General features: G+C 31.3%; 6 protein-coding genes, 1 long non-coding RNA gene and 1 other non-coding gene across 12 annotated transcripts in view; 5 read left to right on the forward strand and 3 right to left on the reverse strand.

The window, feature by feature from the left end:
• LOC143195048 (uncharacterized) overlaps positions 1-6,220 on the forward strand; it is a 39,808-nt gene extending 33,588 nt beyond the window's left edge. Inside the window, exons 3-4 of the mRNA XM_076401899.1 lie at positions 5,464-5,633; positions 5,698-6,220. Coding sequence (XP_076258014.1) covers positions 5,464-5,633; positions 5,698-6,084 — 557 coding nt within the window. The 3' untranslated portion in view covers positions 6,085-6,220. The remainder of the gene's footprint in view (positions 1-5,463; positions 5,634-5,697) is intronic.
• Positions 1,514-1,620, reverse strand: LOC143196753 (U6 spliceosomal RNA). Its single transcript, XR_013005821.1, has one exon. It is a non-coding gene; the product is annotated as a U6 spliceosomal RNA (small nuclear RNA).
• Positions 6,221-6,241: 21 nt separating the features above from the next.
• LOC143195039 (uncharacterized) lies at positions 6,242-8,197 on the forward strand. Of its 2 annotated transcripts, XM_076401886.1 has the most exons (3): positions 6,242-6,327; positions 6,379-6,549; positions 6,604-8,197. In XM_076401886.1, exons 1-3 carry the CDS (start codon positions 6,287-6,289, stop codon positions 8,063-8,065), a joined length of 1,674 nt encoding a protein of 557 aa, XP_076258001.1. In that variant the 5' UTR covers positions 6,242-6,286; the 3' UTR covers positions 8,066-8,197. The 2 variants fall into 2 exon arrangements, with proteins under 2 accessions (XP_076258001.1, XP_076258002.1); XM_076401887.1 differs by lacking the exon at positions 6,242-6,327 and having other exon boundaries at positions 6,406-6,554.
• Positions 8,198-10,571: 2,374 nt separating this feature from the next.
• On the forward strand, positions 10,572-11,785 carry LOC143195062 (uncharacterized). 3 transcript variants are annotated; one of them, XR_013005455.1, is made up of 3 exons: positions 10,572-10,711; positions 10,768-10,876; positions 11,654-11,785. It is a non-coding gene; the product is annotated as an uncharacterized LOC143195062 (long non-coding RNA). The 3 variants fall into 3 exon arrangements; XR_013005454.1 differs by lacking the exon at positions 11,654-11,785 and adding an exon at positions 10,971-11,107; XR_013005453.1 differs by lacking the exon at positions 11,654-11,785 and adding an exon at positions 10,927-11,063.
• Positions 11,786-14,818: 3,033 nt separating this feature from the next.
• Positions 14,819-17,053, forward strand: Smu1 (Smu1 spliceosomal factor). The gene is made up of 10 exons (XM_076401929.1): positions 14,819-14,970; positions 15,022-15,088; positions 15,141-15,284; positions 15,337-15,451; positions 15,509-15,927; positions 15,980-16,203; positions 16,259-16,360; positions 16,417-16,600; positions 16,651-16,803; positions 16,856-17,053. The coding sequence occupies exons 1-10, from the start codon at positions 14,945-14,947 to the stop codon at positions 16,952-16,954; spliced, it is 1,533 nt and encodes a 510-aa protein (XP_076258044.1). The 5' UTR covers positions 14,819-14,944; the 3' UTR covers positions 16,955-17,053.
• On the reverse strand, positions 16,975-18,810 carry Prim2 (DNA primase subunit 2). The gene is made up of 6 exons (XM_076401930.1): positions 18,282-18,810; positions 18,020-18,218; positions 17,780-17,966; positions 17,586-17,730; positions 17,272-17,535; positions 16,975-17,217 (listed from the first exon to the last, which is right to left on the reverse strand). Exons 1-6 carry the CDS (start codon positions 18,721-18,723, stop codon positions 17,051-17,053), a joined length of 1,404 nt encoding a protein of 467 aa, XP_076258045.1. The 5' UTR covers positions 18,724-18,810; the 3' UTR covers positions 16,975-17,050.
• Positions 18,811-18,935: 125 nt separating this feature from the next.
• LOC143195073 (WD repeat-containing protein 46) lies at positions 18,936-21,397 on the forward strand. The gene is made up of 10 exons (XM_076401926.1): positions 18,936-19,084; positions 19,204-19,554; positions 19,611-19,756; positions 19,807-20,086; positions 20,145-20,380; positions 20,432-20,596; positions 20,668-20,902; positions 20,959-21,054; positions 21,119-21,229; positions 21,283-21,397. The coding sequence occupies exons 2-10, from the start codon at positions 19,225-19,227 to the stop codon at positions 21,388-21,390; spliced, it is 1,707 nt and encodes a 568-aa protein (XP_076258041.1). The 5' UTR covers positions 18,936-19,084; positions 19,204-19,224; the 3' UTR covers positions 21,391-21,397.
• On the reverse strand, positions 21,391-23,929 carry LOC143195079 (uncharacterized). Of its 2 annotated transcripts, none has more exons than XM_076401936.1 (5): positions 23,731-23,929; positions 23,417-23,614; positions 23,289-23,359; positions 23,088-23,236; positions 21,391-22,981 (listed from the first exon to the last, which is right to left on the reverse strand). In XM_076401936.1, the coding sequence occupies exons 1-5, from the start codon at positions 23,833-23,835 to the stop codon at positions 22,800-22,802; spliced, it is 705 nt and encodes a 234-aa protein (XP_076258051.1). In that variant the 5' UTR covers positions 23,836-23,929; the 3' UTR covers positions 21,391-22,799. The 2 variants fall into 2 exon arrangements, with proteins under 2 accessions (XP_076258051.1, XP_076258053.1); XM_076401938.1 differs by having other exon boundaries at positions 21,391-21,579; positions 23,731-23,923.
• Positions 23,930-23,940: the final 11 nt, after the last annotated feature.

A 23,940-nucleotide genomic window follows, 5' to 3' on the forward strand; every position in this document is an offset into this window, starting at 1 on the left:
TACAATGTGCTTTTTTTACCTGACTCAAGGTAAACCTGAGGCGCGATATTTGATTTGTGCAATGATGTTATTATTTGACGATGTAACTTTGTTCGAAAATATTTAAGTCTCTTTTTACCAACTATAGGTTCCCATTTTATCCAACTATGGTTGGCGTGATCATCTTCCTTGTCGGATTTAACACTCTTGCCTAGAACGTTCACAAATTTTAAACAATCACAAACATAAATTTAACACCATGCCCCAGCAGGATTCGAACCCGCGCCTATCGCAACAGTAGGAGGGCCGTCCCATCGCCTTTACCACTGCGCCACCAAACCGGCGGATTAGAATTTCGTTGTACGTCAAAGTGAAAGAAATTTTAGAGAAATGTTTTGCGACGCCCAACATCTAGATGTCGCTACTTTTAACTTATCACTTGTTTTAATCGCTATGTTAAGAGCAGCAACGGGATCTGATTGGTTGATTTCGTTCTATGATGGGTTTATTGTTTATTTCTTTCGGGCGCCATTTTCAGCGTACCTAACGTAAAGAACAGAACGTTTAGATAATTTTATAACGTTTAGAGATTAACTTACTAATTCATTAGTATATATAAGACGGTAGTAGAATAAGTAAAATGAATTCTCAATCTAGAAAATGTTGTGTACCCGGATGCACAGATGGTAAAGAAATACAAAATCGTTTTCCTTCGAAGAAGTATTTGGCTGTTGTAGGGGGGCACAGGGGGGTTAAAAAAATAAACAGTGTAGGTAGAATTTTAAAACAAACACAAACACAGGACTGCAAACACAATCATAACGAAATAGAGGCTCCATCCAGACAGCACATTTCAGCACCCATACCAAAGTAGTAATGGTTGTTTGATCAGAAACTCTAAACTCAATATAGGTTAGATTTTATGGAGAAAATCAATCTCTCGTAGAAATCCGAGGAGTCCGTCGGTATTTTCTCGTATTAAGGCATTTTTAAAATTTTGCAGCCCACACTTAGTTCTAATTTGGGTGAGCCGTGGACAGTCGTTCAATATGTGGTAGACTGAAATAGGGGCACGGTGACAAAACTCACAGTAGGCAGGCGGTTTCGAAGTCATCAAGTGACCATGCGAGAAACGACAGCTCGCTATTTGTAAAACAAGATACGAATGGTATAAGGTCGGTATAGACACAAACATCCTGGATGGGGAGGGGAGATGAGGCTGCCGACTTAGCCGCACTATCTGCGCGCTCATTTCCCGGTATACCTACGTGAGAAGAGATCCACAATAAATTTGTCCTGATCCGATTCAGATAGAGGGTACGGATAATTGACAATGAGTCGGTGGTCAGGGGATGGTTGAACTTCTGTTTTGAATTCTTTGAAGGTTTGTTTTGAGGTGTATGATAATTTGGATATCGCGAAGAGTTCAGCGGTTAATACTGAACCCCGTTCAAGAAGCTTGAAACGGAATACCCGGTTGTCCACCACAAATGCACTGCCAAGCCCGCTGCGAGATTTGGTGCCATCAGTATATAAAAATGCGGAACGCTTCACGATTTTGCGTGTCATCCTTGCGCAGGGGCCATGGTAATCTTCTCTGTATCGTTCTAATTTTATTATATGTACCGCCGAAGCGAGTACTTTAAATAGTAAGAGTAAAAATAATTAATAATTTTTAAAATATCAAGGAAATGTATGATGAAGAGGATGAACATGAGGGCTCCTTAGATAATTTACATTCCATGCCAACGAATTTACCTTCAATTCCAGATATTCCTATAGGAGCAAACGAGTCAAGACAATATCTCATGCCCCATTAATTTTATTGGTCAATTAAACGTGACCTCACGACTCTAACGTGCTAAACTTTATCAAAAAGTCAATCAAATGTCTTCAGAGCAAAATATTTTTCTTACAGGCGCCTATAATAGAGATTTAAACTGATCAGTCAAATTACTTCAGTAGGTGATTATAGCTCCATCTGGATGCTATGCAAAGCAAAACTTTTCTCCAGAGACCCCTATTGAATTTTCCCTCCATCGCTCTACGATTGCGACGTTTTGACGTCATCAGTCATCAGTGCACGGTTTTATTGAACGGACTATATATATTCCAAATAACAGTGAACTTACGTCATCACGATGTCGAGTTTATCGCAGATTGTAAATTCCTTTTAAAATCAGACACTATTTTTCCTTCTCATTTTATTCTAGTTAAAAAGAGTTATAGTGCCATCTGGTACATCCCAATAGAAACAGCCTATAAAATTCGCCCGATTGTCAGACATCTGCAACATTCTTCAAAACTTTATTGCTAATAATTAGGATTTATATAACGAAAAAAAAGTCCTTCGTTACTATATGCGTTAAACGTATTGCAATATTAGAATAAATAATAATTGATAACATTAATTTTATTTTATTATTTTATTTAGATAAGAATGCTGTTACGTGTCAGCACCAAAATGAACTAAAACTGAAAGTTGATACGTCAACATTGAGACGTTTTGACGATATAAATTTAGCTGACGTAGGTTCGCTGTTTTATTGAACGGACTATATAGCCTTTTCAAAGTTATTTTTACATACGTCATCTAAGTTTGTAATGTCAAAAAGTTTTAGATCAGTTTGGCTTTGACATACAACAAAATTCTAATCTAAATAAAATAATTGAACAAAAATGTTGTTAAATATAATTTATTTTAACATTATAGTACATCTAAAATCCATCTACAGTTAATTATCAGCCATAATAGTTTATAGGTTAGAGTTGTAAACTCTTATCACTATTGCTTTCAAGAATTTTGCATACATCTGACAACCGAACGACTTTGACAGCCTCATTCATAATTAGACAGCATTGTGTCTCTTTTTAACTAGAATAAAATAAGAAAGAAAATATTGTCTGATTCTAAAACGAATTTACAAATTACGGCAGGCAGTATATTAAACATCTTGATGACGTATGTACAAAAAAACTTTTTGTAGACTATACATTGTTATCTTCAATTTTTATTTTAAAATAGAACTTATTTAAAATATTTTTTTTTATTAATTGCATCTTACATTACATTTACATTATTCGTTTACAAATTAATTTATTACTGATGTTTTGTTGTACTTCCATTAATATAGAAGTAAAGCGTGTACGGGATTAATAAATCAGTATGTATTTCCCAAATTACAATTAAAATTAAAATAACCTATCTAAGATCAAGTTAGGATTATTCTTATCACTACATAGTATAAAACAAAGTCGCCTTTTCTGTCCCTATATCCCTATGTGCGCTTAAATCTTTAAAACTACGCAACGGATTTTGATGCGGTTTTTTTCAATAGATAGAGTGATTCAAGAGGAAGGTTTCTAACGTGATGTCGTAAATTAACCTATTTTTTTAGGCTTATTTAGCAATTAGCAAAAACGCTGCCTAACCCTACGAGTTAGATCAAATTAATGTACTACAGTATTGTACACCATAAAAAGGTCTACAAAAAAGTCCGCGATGGTATATGTTTATCTTTTAAGGATAACCCACATTAACCATTTTTATTGTTTACTTTTTACGTGAGAAAATGGCTTATTTACGAAGCTATTTTAAGCAATATGGCATTAATCCTTATCGAATTAAGTACCTTAAATACAGTATGCAATTAATATAGATCAATATGGTTCCTTACAGCATGTAAATTAAACAAATATTTTCGGAGATATTACAAATTTAAAATTTGCGTTTAAAAATGTGTAATGTAATAAAAATTGTATGAATTTAGATATTCCAAAGATAGCAGGAAATCTTCATAGTAAGTATAGGGGAAGAGGAATTGTTTTACTCCAAATTTAATGCGTGCAGGCCAAGGGCAGTAATGAATGAACCAAAAATACTGGATCGATTTTAATCATGTTTTCATTGAGTGACATAGGCATATATATTTTATGCCCGTGCAAAGTCGGAGCGGGCCGCTATGTTTTTATATACAACGTTCATATTTTTTCTGTGGTGTATTTAATTTAGTATCAGCATTGCACCCGTGCGAAGCCGGGGCGGGTCGCTAGTACACTATAAAAGTAAATTCATTTATGGCTCCAGAAAACTGAGAAACAGTTTTGGGATGCGAGAGTCCTTTGCGGATTTTTACTGCCGTGTACACAGAAAGGGAAAGTTTCATATTTTTGTAAAAATACTAATTGTCGTGGGTTTCAAAGCTGATTATGATGTGAGATGAGCTCTCTATACCAAAAGTACCTCAATTCGAGACCCTATTTTGAAGCACAAGAAAATGGTCGTCGGTTTTTTAATTATTGTTTTGTTCGGGATTAAATTAACCGATAAGACAAGATATTTTGTTGGCGAGAGCAGCAAAATCTCCCCAGATTTCCTCAATCACAACGTCCCTTGTCGTTACTGGTAGTTTCGCAGTTGGAAGACTTGGCTGTCGTTTTTCTGTACTTTTTACAGTATCTGGACTCAAAGTTACCGACGCATTTCATGCATTTTGGTGAGGTTCCACAGTTCTTGGAGGAGCGTCCATATGTTCTTCCATGTTCTTGGAGGCAGTTGAGGTATTGTGCCGACTGCCCGGTGCCTCTTTGGGACTCAACTGTTACTCTCTGGTCGAACAGGTATTCAATTTAGAATATGTAGTGCTCGTCTCTGGGCACTATGACCTGGGTGAGTGAAATGGCGACTTCGACTTTTGTCCTGCATCTATGTACGAGAGATGGATGGAATCACTTTTCCTGGGGTGCTTCTCTAACATGGTCGTCTGTTATTGATTCCAGTAGGTCTCTGATGACACCCTTGAGTTGCCTCTCTTGTAAGGATGCGAAGCAGTAGAGAGGATACTTCCTCTCCTCCAGGATCTTGATTACCAGTCTGTAGTCGTCAGTGGTTATGAGATAGAATCCCTTGGCTCTTGTCCTCGTGTTGCCGAATTCGTTTGTATTGTTTTTAAATATACGGACGATTTCTATAGATTTGGTTTTCTCCCGTAGATTCTTCCTTCCTTCTTTTGGGATATTGGGTTGACCTGGGTTGATGTGTTAGTAGTTCCAGCAGTTTGTTGTTTTTCCAAGTCCTATTCACTACATGAAGAAACAGTAGAGTTCCCAGTACCTCCCTTTTCCTCTTCTCTGGTGGCCTGGTGTCTGTTATGTTTCTTGTTCCATTTTGTCCTGTGTTTGTTTTTTTCCTTTTCAATTTTCATCATTTGCTCTATAATTCGTTTTATCGTGTGGACTCTTCGTTGCGAGCCTGTATTTGATGTATCAATACGCGTAGCTCCGAGCCATCTTGGGGAGCTTCCTTTATCCTTCCATTGATTCATTCATTGAATTTTTCATTTCGAAGAGGGTGATCTGTAATTTTAATAATTGTTCCCGTGTTAAGATGATGTTTGGAGTTAATTGTGTTAATTGGTTACTCTAAGCGCTCGACCTTGTCTATTTGAAATATAAATAAATTTAATTGTTATTATATTGTTTCAGATTACAGCACGATCGATAAACAAAACAAGAAACCCCGAAGAAATCGAACCACATTCACAACTGCGCAATTAGCAGCTTTAGAAAAGGTCTTTGAAAAAACACACTATCCCGATGCCTTTGTACGGGAGGATTTGGCTTCAAAAGTAAGCTTAAGTGAGGCCAGAGTTCAAGTAAGTGAATATAAACATTGAATAAATGAGAATATATTTTTAAATTTATGTTAATTATTTTCAGGTGTGGTTCCAGAACAGGCGAGCTAAATTTCGTCGAAACGAAAGGAGCCTGACTCTACAAAATGTGTCATTGTCATCCAAACTACCTCCAAAGACTTCGTCGCAGATAGGAATTCCCTTAAAACCTGATGCGCACAATATTGAAAAAGCTACCTTTCATTATCAGACGCATTCTTCGCATACCAGTACCGATATTCAGTATATCATGCCCTGGAAATGTTCTTATCCTCAATATAACCCTGAAAATTTATATACCAATAATATTAATAGCCAAAGCTGTGGAATATTTTCCACAAACCCCTTTAGTTGCAACAGCTTATCGAATAATTCCGTTTGTAATAGAATAGACGTACCTAGTTTCCGATACCGACAAGATTATAATTTATAACATATTTATACAGATCTTAGGTTAAGAAAAATATAATATTATTTTATGTTCTTGGTTTTGATTATTAGATAGTGTATGACCTGATAATTTTGTAAATTATTGAAACAATAGGCAACCAGTAAAAATTTTATCGAAACTTGCATTTTGACAATTATAAGATAGGTTAGTTGTAGATAACAATAATAAAAACAAACGTCTTAAAATGTTTGAAATTGATGATGATGACTTTACTCCCAGTTCCAGGTAAAAATATAATCAAATTATACATTTCAATTATTATTCCGATGATTTTAGCTCCAATTTATTTTCTATATTTAATACTCAGTCCTTAGAGCACAATGCAAATTTATCTTACAAAGCACCAAAACAACCAAGACCCACTGAGAATAAACCAAACGATTTGATTGATAAAAATGAAAATCAATCGTCAGTTATTTTAGCAAAAGTAATACATTTATGGAAACTGTAAAGTATTAATTGTTAGATTAGCGTGTGAAAATATTATTCATTAATTTTTAGAGAAAATGGGGAGTCTAAGTTGCAAGGAAAACATATAGTGGCAATTATTGGAAAACAAGGTCAGGAAAATAATGAACTAATTGTTTATAAGGAAAAAACAAATATATTAATAAGAGAAACCTTAAATAAAACAATGTCATTTTTTAAATATAGTAATAATTTTATTGGTTTCTATGACAGAACCAGATGTTTCTGGAATTTGGGTTTTATGACCATAGAAGAGTATGATAGTTTCCTAAAGGAATTACCAAAACAAAAATGTATCATTGTCCTAAATACATCTGAAAACAGTAATGAAACAAGTGATACAGAAAGAACTAAACAACCACATCAAACTGTAGATATAAATAAATCACTCGAGAGTCCTGAGATACAGCAAAAAAATGAAGTTCTAACAAGAATAACTAAAATGGGACAGCCTATATTACCTAAAACTATTATTGAAAATAAATATACCACATTTCAGTCTGATTCTGAAACTGAATCAAGTTACAGTGATACTAAACCAAGTGTCACACCTCGTAAATTTAAAAAATCCAATGGTGTCTTACATGAAAGAAAATTCTTAAACACTCCAACTAGTGAAAATAAATTAGTTCTGAGTACTGAGCTTTCAAACAACAATCAAATGTTGGGTAACAATCACATGATGCTCTATCCGCAAGGGATGGTTTTAACACAAACAATGCCTGAGTACATGAACAATTTTTTAATTGCACAAAATGCAGAATTAAAAAGTAACATAGCTGAAATTAATATGAAATTAAGTACTGTATTAAGCAACCAAGGTTCAGGACATAACATTAATAGAGAAGAATTCAAACAAGCCAAATCCAAAGTAAAATGTCTCAATTTAAAAATTGAAAATCTAACAATGGAATTGGATCAGCTCAAAAATGAACATCAGGATTTAAAAAAAAGTTATAATAATAAGTGCAAGGAACTTTGTGATGAACAGGAAAGAGCCTTTGGGGCAAATAGTTTATCTGTTGAAGTAAATTTTCTCAAAAATAAATTAAATGAAAAGGAAAAAGAAATAGAACTATTAAAATCAGAAATAGATGACAAAAATGAATTCATAGAGAAACAAAATATTGATATGCAAAGACTTGAAAAATACCACAAAGAAAATGAAATATATAAATCGATTTTATCAAGTGAAATAGATGAATTAAAATCAAAATTGGATGATGCTCATTTAAAAATAAATGAATATGAGGACAAATGTAAAGAACAACAGGAACTACTGAATAATTATTCTAAAAACAGCATTACATCAAGTACTAGTAATGATTCAAGCAAGATAATTAAAGAAACAATGAATGAGGCATTCACATCTATCATGAACTGCTTTGATGAAAGTGAATCTTATAGTTATAAATGTATCCAAAATATTATTTTGGCAAATTTAAAACATTCCAGTTTAAGTTTGATTACACAGTTTAACACACCAAATAAATAAGTTTATCCTCATTTCTCATATCATTGTGATAAAATAATAATTATATTAATATATGTGTATCCTTTAATATATTGTGACAAAATATATTATAAATATGTATAATGTAATTTTAATAAACGTGTTTTAAATGAAGATTTTATTCATATCAGAAAAATATTTCACAGTGTTAAGGCAAATGGCATAAAGATGCCTATATATTAGGATAGATTGAGAACTATCAACTGAAAACAGTCGAAACAGTCAATAGCGATAGGCAAAACAGTCGATAGTTAAAAAAATAGCGACTGAAAATAGTAATTACAAATCAGTCCAATGCCCGGTTCGATTGTTTTTTTCCATTCGTGATGTCAGACGAAAATGTACGAATTCTTGTCTGTATAAAATGTGAGATAGAAAAGGACTGAGATAAATACTTGGAGCAGTTAATTTTAAATGTCTTTATATTCTCCAACGGTAGTATAAGCCAGGCAGATATGTATAAAGAAACAAAAAAAAATACAAATTTCTATTAACATGTAATAAATAATATAATTTTAAAGGAAGTAGGATTACTTTTATACTGAATGTTCTGTGGATGTGTAAAAAGGCATGGAATAATAACACCACAAATGTTTTATCGTGTTATAATATATTAATTGCTATTTTTAAATAACATAGTATAATAAATATAAATAGTACAATACAACTTAAAAACTAAAGATTTTCAATAACCATAACTACTAAATAAAATGTAAACGTATACCTAATCATTGAAAAATCTAATCCATGATGAACCTAAAAATGATCGTACAATAACTACCAGACCCTTTTTAAATAAAAGTTTTATTTATTTTTGAACGGAAATATGTTTAAATTACTGTGAATATTATCATGTTCAACTTTTCTCCTGTGAGGCGATTTCTTCGATCGTTAAGTATTTGCCCAGATTTTGAAAAAACTCGTTCCGATAGGTAGTTGAAGTGTAACTGATATAATTCACGTAGTGTCATTTTATGGGCTTGCCAAAAATCCAATGGGTTTTCTAAACGCCCAATAAATGCCATTTCCAAATACTGCTTAATCTGTAATGTTGTTACAGTACTTGGAGTAATTACTTCTTTCATTCTAGACATTTTTTTATCAAAATATCTTCAGATGTGAATACATTCTTGGTCAGTAGTTGTGTCTTGAATTTCGAGTTATGGAAAGATATTTGTATTTTTTCAAGTTAGAATGGAAGATACCTCTTTTATGATAACCTTTTGTATCGCCTCAGCATTATTTGCAATACCAAATCCTGCTTTTTAAGTCTAGGATCTAAAAATGGAGATTTCCCGCATATTGTGTTCATTTCTAAAATTGTCAGTCTTTTATTGATGACATCTAATTGACTTGCTAAAATCCTGGATTTGGTGGAATACTGCAGTCCCCTTATTAACGGTATATTTAAAGACATCTTTTATCAGATAACTCGGTGGTCATTATTTCAAGGGGCTAAAAAATGTTGAACACAGCCTGTTAAGATAGTCCATTCGTCAACAAATAAAAATTGTGGTGGTCTTCTTAATAGCCATCAAAATAAAAGTTGTTGAATATTAAAGCAGAGTTTTCCTATCAGAAAATGTATTTATTACAAATATTTAATATACTTTATTCACCTCTTCACCGTTAATATTTTTAAAAGAAATTTAACAACTGTTACCGCAAAAACTTCGAATCTTTTGGAATCGATGCAATTTCTAAAACCTTTGGAACCTAATTTTAGTTTTCAATATTTTAGGAAAAAAGCTTTGACAAACAAAAGGCTGGGACAAAAATCGTGAAAGTTTATTAAAAAAGTATTACCTATTATACCAGTCAAAAGAATCTTACTATTTATCATTTACAATTAAATTTTTTGCCCTCGAAACTAACGTTCCAAAATGCTGCTATATTAATTTACAATATCTAGTTATTCACAAGCAAACTACAAAAAAAAAACATAAAACCACATATATTATATATAAATCTATATAAGCATAAATTCGGCGCATTAATTTCAAGGTCGCGGCTAAGACGGAAGGCCAGAATGTTAAAAATCAGCCGAATGAAATAGTAGACATAGAAAAAATAGAAATTTCAGGGTATAGGCGACTTTGGGAAAATGTTTTGTTTAGTTCAATCAACTGTAGCGCTGCGATCGCAAATTGTGATTGGCAGTTTAAATTCCAGGTGCCGCCACTAACATGAAATGTGATTGGTCTATCAAATTGTGTGAAATCAGCATTTTCTATGGGCGTCCATTTTTATGTTTGTTGTTTGTAGGTTATGGTTTTTGTTTAGATCACGAAATTTTCGTTTTACGTTGTGCATATTTTCTGTTTTACATTAATTATTATGGGGTAATAATATAAAAATTGATGACAATACGTCAGTGTAGTAAAAGATGTAGTGTACCGGGGTAAAATTCTACTACGGAAATTAGACATCGTTTCCCAAAGAATGATCTCGCTCCTTTCCAAAAATGGGTTGATCAAGTAAATAGTAGTAAGTTACCTGGTTAAACCACAATGCAAATATATCAACGTCATGGTGTTTGTTATGGACATATTAGTGAAAAATTTAGAATTATCCTTCCTTCACGAACAGGTATTTGGGTAAATGCATATCCATCATTGGTTTTATCAGGTACATATAAAATTATCTATCTACTACATGTCTGTTTATATATTGTTTGTTTACAGAAATTCAAAAACTTATGAAGATGTTAGTAGTAATAAAATTCAATTAATCTACCAAGTTGTGCGTATGTTGTCAGTGTGATGTCTCTACATAAAGAAGTCTTACAAGAAGGTAATAATTAATATAACTGGATAATTAGTAGTAATAAATACTACTTTTAGTTGTAAAATACCCCTAAAATATTTGCAATACTTTAACTTTTTAGAACAATCAGTGTTCAATCATTTTATAGTAGAGGAATTATATATTTAAATTTGATTGCCTTTTTAAGAAAATATTTGTTATGGTGCCATCAATTAAAAATTTAATTGCTACTTTTAGGGGATTTATTAACTTAAAGAAATCTATTTTGTCTAAATTTACAAATAACTACATTTGTTTAACAAATCTTAACCAAAATTGCTTAAAGATTTTTGTTGGATCTATTAGAGGTCATAGAGATAGAAACAGCATCCTTCCCCTAGTATGTTCGAGAAATTTTTAAAAGGGCTCATCATTTCAATTTTTTCACATCATTCTCCCGGAGAAAATTGTGAAGAAGATGAACATGTTAGATAACTTATATTCTTTTTTAACGGGAGATCTAGTACCACTTGAGGTTGTTAAATCACCAGTTAAGTCTATATTTTCAGTTCCAGAGAATTTTGCTCTGAGGAAAACAAAAGTCTAATATTGTATTTTAGTCTTATTTCAGGCTATTTAACAAAACTTCTGAAAAAGAGACAACATGCAGTATTTGTCTATATTCTATATTAAGTAGTTCCACAGATTAAATACTCTAAAATCCCTGGCCTGACACATTTACGTGTGTGGCGCTACTAGACTACTCTAAAATCTAAAAAAATACTCTAAAATCTAAATATTTTTAAAAAACACATACATTTTTAGTGTTTCGACTGTCCAATCCATAATGATTTTCAAGACAAAATTTTAAGTTATTCTGAGGTTTGATTGTATTTTTGGTTTAATGAAGTTAATGTAATATCAACAGGAAAGGATTTAAAGTTTACCTTCAATATATCAAGATAAGTTAGAACTCTAATAGATCCCATAAAATTGATGGCACTAAACATATATGGGAAGGCCTTATAGAAGAATTATAGATATTTTAATATTGCCTAGAATAGAGTTCATAATTGTTTTTTTTTTGCTTTTTGTTTATATATATTTATATTATTTACACTTATGTATACTTGTATAGGATTTTATTTTAATAAATTAATTTTAAAATTTAAATTTGATTTTTATTTAAATACTATTGGCCAATAAATGTGACGTCACGAAATAATCAGGGGAAATGGCAGACCAATCAAAGCAAAGTATTTTCCTTACAGGTTTCTACATAACTATTTTAAACTAACCAATCAAATTCGCGTTGTCAGCGCCGCCAATGATTGGACTAAGCGAAACTTTGCCCCACTACTTACCATTGTAGTTGCACACCCCTGATAGTAGAACCGAAAATAGTAACTAAAAGTAAACGACTGAAACAGTCGATAGTAAATAGTAATAAAATCAGTCGAACCAAAAATAGCGACGGAACTAGTCGATAGTAAAAACTAGTCAATTACTGAACAGTCGATTGTTCCCAACACTACTATATTTCAATATTAGCGTTGGGAACTATCGACTGAAAACAGTCGATAGTCAAAAAAATGCACGGTTCGACTATTTTTTTCCATTAGTGATGTCAGACGAAGATGTACCAATTCTTGTCTGTATAAAATGAGAGATAAATGCTTGGAGCAGTTAATTTTAAATGTCTTTATATTCTCTAATGGTAGTATAAGCGAGACAGAGATATATAAATATTCATTCACTTGATAAATTTAAAAAAGAAAAGGAAAAAAAATTACTAATTTCTATTATCATGTAATAAATAAAATGATTTTAAAGGAAGTAGGATTACTTTTATACTGAATGTTCTGTGGATGTGTAAAAAGGAATGGAATAATAACACCACAAAGGTTTTATCATGTTTTAATATATTAATTTCTATTTTTAAATAACATAGCATAATAAATATAAATAGTACCATACAACTTAAATAAAACCTAAAAACTAAAGATTTTCAATAACCATAACTACTAAATAAAATGTAAACGTATACCTAATCATTGAAAAATCTAAACCATGATGAACCTAAAAATGATCGTACAATAACTACCAAACCCTTTTTAAATAAAAGTTTTATTAATTTTTGAACGGAAATGTTTTTAAATTACTGGGAATATTATCATGTTCAGCTTTTCTCCCGTGAGGCTATTTCTTCGATCGTTAATTATTTGCCCAGATTTTGAAAAAACTCGTTCCCAGGGGATAGATGTTGCGGATATAGAGGAATATTTTATGTGTAACTGATATAATTCAGGTAGTTTCATTTAAGGGTTTGCCAAAATCCAATGGGTTTTCTACACGCCCAATCAATTGAAATTCCAAATGCTGCTAAATCTGTAAAGTTGCTGCAGTACTTGGAGCAATTACTTCTTTCATTCTAGCCATTTTTTTATCAAAATATCTCCAGATGTCAATACATTTTTGGTCAGTAGTTTTGTCTTGAATTTTTTGAAGTTAGAATAGAAGATACCTATTTTGTGAAAACTTTTTGTATCGCCTCAGCATTATTTGTAATACCAAATCCTTTTTATATCAAGGATCTAAAAATGTGGATTTCCCGCATATCGTATTTATTTCTAAAATTGCCAGTCTTTTATTGATGACATCTAATAGAAAATTTTACCATTTTTCCCCCATTCACTTGTTAAAATCTTGGATTTGATGGAATGTTCCAGTCCTCTTATTAACCATATAATTAAAGACATTGTTGGGATATCTTTCACCAGATAACTCGGTGGTCATTATTTCAATGGGTATTAAAAGTTGAACACATTCTGTTAAGATAGTCCATTCATTAACAAATAAAAACTGTGGTATTCTTTTTAATAGCCAATAAAATAAATTGTTGAATATTAAAGTAGAGTTTTCCTATCAGAAAATGTATTTATTACAAATATTTAATATATTTTATTCACATCTTTAGGGTTAATATTTTTAAAAGAAATTTAACAACTGCTACTGTAAAAAATTCTTCAAATCTTTTGAATCTATGCAATGTCTGAAACCTTTGGAACCTAATTTTAGTTTTCAAGATTTTAGGAAAAAACTTTCGACAAACAAGAGGCTTGGACAAAAATTGTGAAAGTTTATCAAAAATGTATTACCTATTATAACAGTCCAAAGTATTACCTATTATGCCAGTCAAAAGTATCTTACTATTTATCATTTACAATTTAATTTTTTGCCCTCGAAAACTAGCGTTCCAAAATGCTGCTATATTAATTTACAATATATAGTTATTCACAAGCAAACTACAAAAAAAAACATAAAACCACATATATTATATATAAATCTATATAAGCATAAATTCGGCGCATTACTTTCAAGGTCGCTGTTAGGACGGAAGACCAGAATGTTAAAAATGAGTCGAATGAAACCGAAAATAGTAACTAAAAGTAAACGACTGAAACAGTCGATAGTAAATAGTTATAAAATCAGTCAGACCGAAAATAGCGACTGAAAACAGTTACTAGTAAAAACAGTCGAACCAAAATTAGCGACTGAAATAGTTGATAGTAAAAAGTAGTCAATTACTGAACAGTCAATAGTTGATTTCAGTCGATTGTTCCCAACACTAATCAATATTAAACACTAGGATTTATAAAGGGGAGTATCGTACTTTTATTTGAAGATTTTGAGATTTATAAATATATATAATTCGGAAATCAAAATAATAAGGATTCTTCCCTCCAGCGCAAAATTATTTTATGATCTGAGAAAGAAATGGTAAAACGCTTCGATACGCCCCATAAAATATTGAGAATTCCTCTGTGTTTTGTGATATACTCATTCAAAAAACCCTAAATTTTCGTATCAAAGATTTTGCAACACAATTCTATTTTACATCAAAAAAGAAATTGATGGTCGAGAGGTGAAATAAAACACTGCTTCCTTACTCTCCTTTATAACTATCGATATTTCTTGTTATAAAAAATTATCGATGTTTTTTCTGCATTCCTATCCTAACCTATGAAATCGATATTGTGTATATTATATTGTGTAAAATAAAAACATATTAGCATTATATTATTCAGAGTTTAGATATACATTTAGTATATTAATATGTCTATAGAAATAGAATCTGCAGAGTATGTAGTATAAATAAATTATTTAAACCATAATAATACCTTGGTTTTTAGCGTTATTCGTCTTATTCAACAGTATTTAAAAGAATCAAACTTATTTAGAACATTACACACCCTTCAAGTAAGCATTTTGATAATGATGTCATAACAGATATATTTTATTTTATTTGTAGGAAGAAACTGGTGTAACATTAAATACTGTTGACAGTGTAGATGGATTTTGTGCAGATATAAATAATGGACACTGGGATACTGTATTGAAAGCTATTCAGTCCCTCAAATTACCGGATAAAAAGTTAATTGATCTATATGAACAGGTATATTTCAAAATAGGAAAAATATAATATGTTATTGTAAATATTTTTTTAGATTGTTTTAGAACTTATTGAATTGAGGGAATTAGGAGCTGCTAGGTCATTATTACGTCAAACTGACCCAATGATTATGTTAAAACAGAATGAACCTGAAAGATACATACATTTAGGTAGATTATCACTATTTGAGTTTTGTACTTTGTAACTATATAAATATGTGTTTATAGAAAATTTATTAGCAAGATCTTATTTTGATCCAAGAGAAGCTTACCCTGATGGAAGTAGTAAAGAAAAAAGAAGAGCAGCTATTGCTCATGCCCTCTCAGGGGAGGTATCTGTTGTACCATCTTCACGCTTACTAGCATTACTTGGACAAGCTTTAAAATGGCAGCAACATCAAGGTCTACTTCCTCCTGGAACCACTATTGATTTATTTAGAGGAAAAGCAGCAGTTAGAGAACAAGAAGATGAAACATTTCCTACACAAATGGCTAAGCAAATCAAGTTTGGTCAGAAGTCCCACGTAGAATGTGCAAGGTTTTCTCCAGATGGACAATATCTGGTAACTGGTAGTGTGGATGGTATTATTGAAGTTTGGAATTTTACAACTGGAAAAATAAGGAAGGATTTAAAATACCAAGCTCAGGTAGAGGGATTAACATATTTTAAAATTGATTTTTATAGTTTAAAATTTACAGGAAAATTTCATGATGATGGAACATGCTGTGTTATGTATGGCATTTTCAAGAGACAGTGAAATGTTAGTTTCCGGATCACAAACTGGCAGGATTAAAGTATGGAGAATTAGCACTGGTCAGTGTTTAAGAAAAATAGAGAAAGCACATACCAAAGGCATCACTTGTTTGCAGTTTTCAAGAGATAATAGCCAAGTGTTAAGTGCATCCTTTGATCATGCTATAAGGTAATATAACATCTGGATATTATTTCTACAAAAAATTAATTAAGTTCATATTTAGAATTCATGGCTTGAAGTCTGGAAAGACTTTAAAAGAATTCAGAGGCCATACATCTTTTGTGAATGAAGTTATTTTTACACAAGATGGTCACAATATATTAAGGTAAGTTACAAATCAAATTAAATGCATAAATCATAATGATTAATATATTTTTATAGTGCTTCCTCAGATGGTACTGTTAAAGTTTGGAGCATAAAAACTACAGAATGTATAAACACTTTTAAATCATTAGGATCCAGTGATTGTACTGTAAACAACATTCATAATTTTGCAAAAAATCCTGAACATTTTGTAGTTTGCAATAGAAGTAACACTGTTGTTATTGTTAATTTACAGGGACAGGTAATCTTGTATTTAAAAAAATTATATTGTCTCAATTGATTATATTTCAGATTGTGAGATCCTTTGCTAGTGGGAAAAGACAGGGAGGTGATTTTGTATGTTCAACAGTTTCTCCAAGAGGAGATTGGATATATTGTGTAGGTGAAGATATGGTTTTATACTGTTTCTCCACAGTTTCTGGTAAATTAGAAAGAACTTTAAATGTAAGTATCACTCCCTATAATTTGACAATGAAGTAACATCTATAAATTTTAGATCCATGAGAAAGACGTTATTGGTATAGCTCACCACCCTCATCAAAATTTGCTCTGTTCTTATAGTGAAGATGGTTTGGTAAGACTGTGGAAACCATAAAACAGAAAATTGAAAATAAATTTCCTCTTGATACATTTTATTATAACTATATAAAATTAAATAACTTAAAATTTGATAAAATATATTTAAAAAATCTTATTTGTCTTTATTTCTTCCTTTTATTAAAGTCATACTCTCTTCAAAGTATTGATTGGGGTGATTTATGCTATTCACAGGAGGTTGGCCATGTGCACACTCAAAATACTTTGTACATGCAATTTGGTAATGACCATTTGTCACTAAGTTTATGACTTCTTGAATGCCTAAAATACAAATTGCTGAAAAATGGTAAATACATATGGATTATGGACTCTTACTCTCTTGTGTACCACCATATTCATTTAATTTAGTCTTTAAATATGACACATCCCAATGTTTAAAAGGGCACCCATGCGCTTCACCTGGCCCAACATTACCCATTATTATTTTTATACAACTGTACGGGGCATAACTAACCATTTTGCCCACTTTACCAAACTGATGATTAAAGTTGTAAAGATAATCTTTATCAAACTTATTATTGTCCATAATTTTTGTGAACTCTTGACGCCAAAACTCAATAAACTGTTCATATAGTACTCCTATAACAATATTATTTTTTATAATAATTAAAACATTTTATTTGTTTTACCTATTGACTTTAAGAACAAGCCATATATCAATCTGCCTGAATGCCGTAAATGGTGATTTGCTCTTAAAACTTCATGTAAATGTCTCATGCATAGTGGGAAGTGTTTTTTTGAATAATCATTTAAATCTCCTATATCCACAGCATCCTGTAAACAAATATTTATATTTGCTAACGCTTAATAAAAATTTAGTTACCTTGTTAGGATTTTCAATATATTCTTTTCCAGTGTAAGTATTGTGCAAATTGCATAACAAATCATTAAGTCTATCATCATCAACATTAGATAATCTATGATTAATTTGATTTAAGCTTTCACTTAAAGTAGCTCTAAATTTTGATTGAATACATACTACTAAGTCTGACATGGGAATAAAAGCATACCTACAAAAAAATCATAAATGCTCTGCCTGTTATTGAAAATAGACTAAGTTCACCCTTCCTTCAAATATGTCCTTCTACTCTTAATCAAAGGTAAAACGTCAGTAAAAGGAACTTTATAAATATCAATTGTGCTTAGAACAGCATGAGATAAACCTGGTGTAGAATCCATCAATTCACTTTTGATGTCATCCTTAATGTCATTAGAGATTGGCATATACTTTAAACTATTAATATTTAAAAACTGCATAACTCCTATTTAAAGAAAAAAGGTATTTTTATTCGGCATTTGTTATAGAATAATTATTTCTTAAGCACCTGCTGATGTTTGAGCCATAAATTTTATTTTAAACCATTCCATTTCACGAGATAAAAACCACCTTCTTAAATCTTCACTGCGGCAATATGCTAGCCTCAATATATAATGAGACAAGTGATCAGCACGCCTGGCTTGAAAATCTGCACCACCTTGTCCATTTGCGCCATTCATTAGTCGCACATATTTTTTAAGATTATTCTTAACTAAATCCTCTTTGATACAATTCCTCCAATCATCGCTATACATTTTATGACCTTTCAAAGCTGCATTTTCGATTATCCTTAAAAGTTGGAGTCTTTCTAAAGCTAATTCTTCAAATTCCGGAAGACCCAATGGATTTTTCGGAAAGTCGCTATACAAACTTAAATCATGATTATAGATTCCTGCGTCTGTTGAAACAACCGCAGTGTGTATTCTTCTACGTCTCGCGTTTGTATCCATTTTTATCACTTCTAATAAAAATCTTAAAATTAAAAATATTTACCGCCAAAAATTATCGCGAGGTTATACGACAACCATTTTCTTCTTAATTTATGACTTTAAGTAGGAGTAGGGGCGAAAAAAATATCGATATTATGTTATATCGATATTTAAGGATTTAATAGTAGTTCTTTTAAGTCAACACGTGTGAAATATGGCACTTATCTTTTGACATTCAAGTTTCAAAATAATAACCTCAAATAGTGAATTTATAGTACGTACCACATAATACGAAACTGTTACTTATTCTGTGATAGGTACTTTTAGTATAAAATTTAACCTAATATTTGAATAAATTGAATAATATTTATATATAGAAGAGGTAAAGTAAAATATAAAGAAAACTGCCAATACAAATATATTATCACGTACAGTTGTTAATAATAATAAATTATCACATACCATATTCAATATTAATATCAATCTGTTGTAATTGAGCAGAAAACGCTGAAAAGCCGCAAAATGAAGGCATCAACTGTAATTGAATTCGATGTAACAAACATAAAAACAAAGCCTTGGGGTCGTCGCCAAGAAGATCAGAGGAAACAAAAATTTAGGAAAGGCAAAGTACAGAAAAAAAAAATTATTAAAAATAAAAAGCAAATATATAACACCAACAAACCAAAAGATGTTACCAAAAAGAGATATGAAATGCCAAAAGAAACTCTTGATAAATATTCAAGAGGAGAAGGTGTTAACATATCAAAAGTTCATACAAAAATTCATCGGAAGAAGATTGAAAAAAAAGAAGATAACATTAAATTCGCTGCAGAGCTATCTGCCAAGACCGAGGTATGTAAAAGAATCTTAGAAAAATTAGTATTGTATAGAAATAATATATTTTATAGGTACTGTTAACTGAAGATTCAGGATACCTTGAAGCAGACGTTGGTGAAACAACAACACAATTTACCCAGAAAACAATTAAAGATAGTGTTGATATCACCTCAGCAGCAAAACAATTTGAATTAAAATTAGAATTCGGTCCTTATAGGTAGGTTATAGCAGTACAATATGCAGCAGAATAAAATTTATATATTTTAGATCGAGGTATACTAGAAATGGAAGACATCTAGTTATAGGTGGGAAAAAAGGCCACGTAGCAGCTTTTGATTGGATTACTAAAAGATTACACTGTGAAATAAATGTAATGGAAAGTGTACATGATGTATCTTTCTTACATGTAGAAACAATGTTTGCAGTAGCTCAAAAAGATTGGGTATATATCTATGACAATCAGGGTATTGAGTTGCATTGTGTTAAAAAGCTCAATAAAGTTTCAAGAATGGAGTTTCTACCATATCACTTTTTATTATCAACCTGTGTAAGCCTTCTTATATTGTTTTTTTTTTTTCATTATTCAGCTCATTATCAATTTCTAGAGTGAGGAAGGTTATTTAAGTTGGTTGGATGTTTCTATTGGTCAGTTAATTTCACAATATAATACAAACTTGGGTCGTTTAAGTGTTTTAACACAGAATCCATGGAATGCTTGCCTGTGCTTAGGTCATGCTAAAGGTGTAGTTTCAATGTGGAGCCCAAACACCAGGGAGCCTCTGGCCAAAATGTTATGCCATAAAGCACCAATTATGGCAGTGGATGTAGATTCCACTGGCATGTAAGTATAAGAAAAAAACTAACTATAATAATTACAAATTTTATATTCAAGGTATATGTCAACATCAGCCAGTAATAGAGAATTGAAAATTTGGGATGTAAGAAAATTAGAAGGTCCAGTACAAGAATATAAATTAATAAATTCTGCTACAAATCTAGCATTTTCACAGAGTAAAATGTTAGCAGTAGGTTTTGGCAATATAGTTGAAGTATACAAGTAAGAACTGATTTTGTTTACAAAATTATGTGAAACTGAAATTACCAAAAATAAATAATAACTTTATTTAGAGATTGTTGTACATCAGCAGAAAAAAGGCCATACTTAAGACATCGGTTCAACAACCCTATAAGCAACTTTAATTTCTGCCCATTTGAGGATGTTCTGGGTGTGTCAACAGCTAAAGGTTTCACAAGTTTACTTGTACCTGGTAGTGGAGAACCTAATATTGACACTCTTGAGGTCAATCCATTCCAGAGTAAATCTCAAAGACGAGAAGCTGAAGTTAAGGCATTATTGGACAAGGTAAAATTAAAATAACCATAATGATATGAAGATTTTAATTTTTATAATATTTACAGGTTCAACCTGATCTTATTACTCTGGACCCAACTATAATAGCAGAAGTAGACGTTCCATCATTGAGAGATAAGGTGGAAGCGAAGAAAAAATTATTGGTGTGTATTAAAACCAGTTTTATGGAATAACAATAATAACTAATTATTTATTTATTTAATGCAGTATTTAAAACCACCAAAAATGTCTTATGCACCAAGGAACAAAGCTAAAGGAAAAGGAGGTTCAGTTCAGCTTGCAAAGAATAAGAAAATAATACAGGAACAGGCCAAAAAGGCGAGTTTTATATATTTTTCAATACTTGCTTTAATAATATGTTTCTGTTTTAGGAATTCATTCAGGCTACTAAAAACATTTTACCTAAAGTGCAGAAAAATAAAGTCAAGAGTAAACCATACAATGTATTGGACAGGTTTTTGCCAAAAAATAAAAAATAGTACAGTAGCATTTGTTTTAATGTACATAAAATAACAATCCGATTTATTGATATTGTTTAAATTCCATCCAGTCCACAAAGCCGTCGTAGTTTTTGTCTGCCATCTTTAACAAATTATCTACTAAGCTTTGAAGATGGTCGTCCGAATATATTTCGCCAATTTTTTCTTCTTTGTCTTTTTTTTCCTCAACTAAAAACAATTTTTTTTTGATAAAACTATATATAGTCGCAGTTGGTGAACTACCCGTCTTAACAAAAAGAAAAGCGCATACAACACAACGTGTACTGAGCAAACATTAGTTTTACATGATAAAACTTTCTTTATGTGACGGGAATATGACCTGTAGTTAGACATCAAAATAATTAAGTTGTTATGACGTTAGGTTAATCACAACAATTACCACATTTTTCATGAATTACTTAAAAACAGTTTTTTTTCACGATAACATGGATCGAGTTGTTCAATTTTCAATGGCTGCTATTTAGACCCAGTCGGAGTTGAGCAATGGCTTAAGTAAAACTTAGTGGTCAGTTAATGTATCCCCTATGAAAGATAATTATATATTCAAATTGATCATTCAGAATATCCATCTTAGCGTCCACTGAGCATAACTGCAGTGATTGAATAATAAAGACATCAAACGGATGCTGTCAAAGCACGACCGTTCCAATTTATTGAAAAATGTCGATAGAGTACATAATGTTTTGTATATCTTTTGACTAAACATCTTTGTATCCTTCGACTATCTTAATGACAGGATAGTATTACTGAATTACATCACCCACAAAAAAAGCATTACAACTTAATCACACAACAGCTCATCTTCAAATTGTTACCACATTTTTGACAATTAATGTTGTGCTACCCTGCAGATAACTTCTGACAATGTTAAATTCTCAGAAATAAAAAAGATTTAATATTAATAATAGTAAATATCATGTTAATGTTTTATTAAACAATTTAAAAATACAAAAATTTGTTCTTAAGTAGTTCACAACCTAAACTAGAAGAAAATAACAAAACAACTGATTTATTATTAAGAAGTCTTTGTCTTGGACGAAAGTAGTTTTTAAAACCATAAATAGTAATTTTTTGTATTAAAATATATTGAAATGTGATATTACTAGACAAAAGCAAATGACAGGAATGGTTGCATATACCACAGATATGAGAATATACATGTTCACAATCAAATGGCAGTAAAATGCTTTTCATTGCAACTTTTCAAATATGACAACTAACATTGTGTATATTCTTCACTAATATATCACAGTTCTAAATCCATCGGAATTTATAAATAGCAATTGTTACTCCCCAAATACATATTTCAATATATTTTTAATTTTATTTAACTGAAAAATCCCTTAATCCATTTTTTCCACTGAACACAATAAATAAATAACAAATCCCTATCCTTGCGTTTTTGGTTGTCCAGCAGCTTTCTGTTGAGCCTTTATAAACTCAGGATAATCAATATATCCATCTTTATTTCCATCATCAACATTTAAGATAGGATCAATTAAATTGACCAATTCCTCATCTTTGAAGATTTTCTCCTCAATTTGCCCTTGTTTTTCTTTACTGCCCTGCTCTAAAATAACAAACATAAACCACAATCACATAAACAACAATGCTGTTAAGTAACACACAAAAAGCCCCACAAACTGCATGAAAATTATATGAAGATAAAAACTTACCATGCCAGTGGATTAATGATTTTATTAATTCACAGCCATCCAACTTATTATTATTGTCAGAGTCATGCATTTTGAAATAATGAAACTGGAGCTCTTGCTCTGACATTTTGCTAGTATCAACTTGAACATGGAGATGTTCAGCTAAATGTCTTTAAATTTTCAATTATATATTTGCAATAAAACATATGAAAATAAACTTACTCCTTTTCATGTTCCAAATTCTGAACATTTAACAAGTGCTGCTGTCCATGTGGAGCATGGTGATGTGGTGCCTACAACAAAAATAGTCACAGCAATTGGAAAAATATTTAAAGAGTCAATTTAATTACTTGTGCTTGAGGTACCTGCTGCTGTTGCTGAACAGGTGCTTGTTGAACTGGTACCTGTTGGACTGGCATTTGTTGAAATTGTTGTTGGGGAACTTGCTGAAACTGCTGTTGTTGTGGTACTTGTTGGTATTGTTGTTGAGGCACCTGTTGATATTGTTGCTGTGGGACTTGCTGATATTGTTGTTGTGGAACTTGATACTGAAAAAGCATAAGATCTATATTAATATTTTAATTCAAGAGTGAACGCTTTTGCTTTAATAAATTTGTTTTATATCATAAATATATAATCAACCATATGTTCAAAATTAAATTACCTGTTGCTGTTGATAATGTTGTGGATTAACTCCCGGTGGTGGTCGTTGACATCTTACAATTAGAAACAAATTTGAAAAAGCCCAAATTACAAGCACCGTCTTCATATTGCTGTCTACTTTCAATCAACAAAACGAATAATCAAATTGCATCGTTTATAGAAAAATTGCGGTTAGACACGTCATATTGACAAACATAAACGTCACCAATAC

This window comes from Rhynchophorus ferrugineus, unplaced genomic scaffold (genome assembly GCF_030347505.1).
Source record: "Rhynchophorus ferrugineus isolate W39M unplaced genomic scaffold, kcgeb_rfMv2 rfM4, whole genome shotgun sequence".
In the NCBI taxonomy this organism is placed as follows: domain Eukaryota; kingdom Metazoa; phylum Arthropoda; class Insecta; order Coleoptera; family Curculionidae; genus Rhynchophorus; species Rhynchophorus ferrugineus.